This window comes from Lathyrus oleraceus, chromosome 2 (genome assembly GCF_024323335.1).
Source record: "Lathyrus oleraceus cultivar Zhongwan6 chromosome 2, CAAS_Psat_ZW6_1.0, whole genome shotgun sequence".
NCBI classification, from domain to species: domain Eukaryota; kingdom Viridiplantae; phylum Streptophyta; class Magnoliopsida; order Fabales; family Fabaceae; genus Lathyrus; species Lathyrus oleraceus.
In genome coordinates, this window is record NC_066580.1 from 223,796,139 (window position 1) to 223,799,681 (window position 3,543).

At 40.7% G+C, this 3,543-nt stretch overlaps 1 protein-coding gene across 1 annotated transcript; it reads left to right on the top strand.

Moving 5' to 3' along the window:
* Positions 1 to 1,946: 1,946 nt before the first annotated feature.
* On the top strand, positions 1,947 to 2,924 carry LOC127122671 (uncharacterized). Its single transcript, XM_051052972.1, has one exon. The coding sequence runs from the start codon at positions 1,947 to 1,949 to the stop codon at positions 2,922 to 2,924; it is 978 nt and encodes a 325-aa protein (XP_050908929.1).
* Positions 2,925 to 3,543: the final 619 nt, after the last annotated feature.

Sequence of the window (3,543 nt, forward strand, 5' to 3'; positions counted from 1 at the left end):
TTTTTCTACAAACATACAACTTAATCAAATCATTTTCATGACAAACTGTACGAAAAAGGAGATAGTTTTGATTTTTCAATTCCTCTTCTCAGATGCTTGGATATGAGTTGTCTTACTCAGTCACTCAAGTACTTTCCGTTCATTCTAAAAATACATCAACCATACGCAAACTTATTTTCGTAATCACTCAGATGAAAAAGAAAGCAGTCTAGAGTCTTCTATTCCCTTTCCCGATTATTAGGATACGAGTTGTCTTACTCGATTATCCGAGTATTCGTCATCCATTCAAAACACCTTAATTATTATCAAATCCTTCTTATAATTAAGGATGAAAAAGAAAGTGGTCTAAAGTCTTCTATTCCCTTTCCCGACTGATAGGATACGAGTTATCTTACTCAGCTATCCGAGTAATCGTCATCCAACCAAAAACATCTCAACCAATCAAAACATCAAACATATTAATCCAGCTTGTCACCCCCGTGTGACAAAAACTCTTTTCAAAAGGGACACTGTTTAATCCCTTCTAACGCGCATAACAAACTAGCGTTCAAGCCTCAGCCGAGAGTAGACAAGCCAGCGTTTACCTTTAGAATGCGATCTAAAACAGTTGTTCATTAAAAGACACCAACCAACCGTAGTTCCCCGAACTACGAATGCTCTGACTTCCTTATTGCACCATAAGGATACGTAGGCAGGAGATTGTTGTATCTTCGCGAGCACACTAATAAAAAACCTCCCCTTTTTTCTTTCTGAGGTTCCCATCCATTTATATTTTAAATATATTTATGACCCGAAGCTAACAAACAAACATAATTTAACACTTAAATCGCAAAATCGAACTAAAAGGTTCCCGTTGAGTACAACGGACGTGAGGAGTGCTAATACCTTCCCGTTGCGTAATCAACTCCCGAACCCGAATATGGTTGCGACGACCATCATTCTAATTTCCAAAGGTTTTATCGATATTTTCCTATTGCTTCATTGGGATAAATAAAGTTCGGTGGCGACTCTGTTCAAACATAAATTTTTCCGCGACCATCGCGAGGAATTTTATTTTTTTGAGATGCGACAGATGGCGACTCTGCTAGGGACTAGCTCCAAGCAAAAGAGAGTCAAGCCTAATTTAGTTCAGTTGATGTATTGTGTGTTAATCTTGTTTATTTGTTTGTTATTGATTATGTTATTATTATTCTGTCATAATTATTGTTTGGTGTTTTATTGGTTATGTATTATTGGGGTTCTCTGGTTGGTGATACTTTGTGAGATAGGCTCTCCGCTCGAGTCTGAGAAAAACCATAGGATTAAGTTGGTGGTTGCGTAGTGGACGCCCACAAGGAGTCTTCCTTGTTGGGAAGATACGAAGACCCCGCCTAGAGGAGATTCTCTTGAGATATTATTGCCCGACGAGTTTTCGTCACGACGATAGTATTCTCAAGTTGGACCAATGACTCTAGGGACCTCTTAACCCACTATATCTGGTGGTTATGTAGTATTTGTCTGAAAAGTCCCAGACTTATTAGGTTAATACGAAAGCCCCAATCAGATGAGATCCCTTGGGCGTATTACTACCTTACAGTAGTATTCCCAACCTCGATTTATGACTCTGAGAACCTTGGACTCGAGAGTTGTGTAGTATGGACCCACTAGGAGTCTTCCTCTTTGGGACCATACGAAGGCCTCACCCAGAAGAGACTCTTTTTGGGGATGTTATTGGCGGATGAGCTTTCGTCATGACAATAACCTTCCTAAATAGTGATTGATGACTTTGGGAACCTCTTAACTTTAGCATCATCCCAAAATGGTTTTGTTTAGTAACCAAGGATACCCACTCTCACGCCTGTATGTTGACCTACCTGTGGCATGCATAGAATTATTCGTAAGATGACATTCATATTATTTTATTTCCAAGGAATCTGAGTATCATAAGTTGTAGGAATTCGGGAAGCATGGAATCAAACAAGAGAAACATTTACTCTTTCAAGTTTAAAGATCCCGATCTAAGGAGCTTACGTCACTTGGTCTCTCAGATGCACCCGGTATACATAATCAACTTTGGGAAGAATTATGGAAATCTGCTCAGCATCCTCAACCAACGAGTGGACCATACAGCTTTAGTCACTCTGGCCCAATTCTATGACCTACCTTTAAGATGCTTCACATTCCAAGATTTCCAGCTAGCACCAACGTTGGAAGAATTCGAGCATCTTGTTAGGATTCCTATAAAGAACAAGCCATTGTTTGAAGGGATAGATGAATTTTTGTCCCTTGAGATTATTTCTAGCACGCTTCACATGGACGAAAGGGAAGTAGAGGCTAACCTAGAGATCAAAGGGAATACCAAAGGATTTTCGCTAAGCTTCCTTTTGGAAAGAGCTCATACCCTACTAAAAGCAGAAAGTTGGGACGCTTGTTACTCTGCTATTGTGTTGGCCATCTATGGCATCGTCTTGTTCCCAAATATGGAAGGTTTCATAGACATGGCTGCTATTTGCATCTTCCTCACCGGAAACCCAGTACCCACCTTGTTAGATGATGTTTACTATTACATGAGCCATAGGTACACCAAGAAGAAAGGAATGATTGCTTGTTGTGCTCCTTTATTATATCAGTGGTTTCTTGAGCATCTTCCGAAGGCAGGTGTTTGGGTAGAACAGACAGATGCTAGTTGGCCTCAGAGATTGGGATCACTCCGATCCGAAGATCTTTCTTGGTATTCCAAAGAATACATCAACATGGACATCATATTTAGATGTGGAGATTTCCCTAATCTACCACTTATTGGAACTCAAGGATCTATGAATTCTAACCCGGTTCTATCACTAAGACAACTTGGCCACCCGATGGAAGGCCCTTCAGAGGCAAGGTCTTTGGAAGCCTTCTTGTTGCTTGGCTTTAGGGTTGAGAATCCTAGCTTGTTTCAATGAATCAGAGAGGCTTGGAAGAATGTCAATCGAAAAGGGAGAGCTGATTTGGGGAGGACTAATGGGATTACAAAAGAACCATATTTTCATTGGGTAAAGGAAAGGGTGGAGATGATCAAAATGCCATTCGTCACTCGGACACATGTACCTCTTCCTGAACCTAAGCTCACCCATATCCCTATTGAAGAAGTGGAGGAACTAAAGACCACCATGGCAAAGTTAGAAAGAGAGAATGAAGAGTTGAAGTTAAAACTCCAACAAGTCATCAATGAGAAGAACACCATGAAGTGGGAGCTTGAGAGAAAGGATGTACAACTTCAAGCACATGTGGAAAAGTTCAACAAAGAGGAGCATAAGAGGAAAAAGATCAAAGTGGGACTAGAACAAGCTGACCATTGTCTAGATACTCTTAAGGATCAATTACGACAAGCCCGCAAGGAATGTCAGGACAATGAGCATTGGTGGCATCTGGCCACAAAGGAAACCAAGACGATAAGAGATACACTTGGGGCTCAGATAAAAGAACTCACCATTTCTGTTCTTCATTCAAAGGCTGAAGCGGATCAAGAATGCCGACTCAAGAATATAGCCACCGAGGCTTCTAGGGTTTCACCCATGATAT

Coding starts and splice junctions, on each gene's coding strand:
- LOC127122671 (XM_051052972.1), top strand. CDS start 1,947: ATGGAATCAAACAAGAGAAACATTTACTCTTTCAAGTTTAAAGATCCC.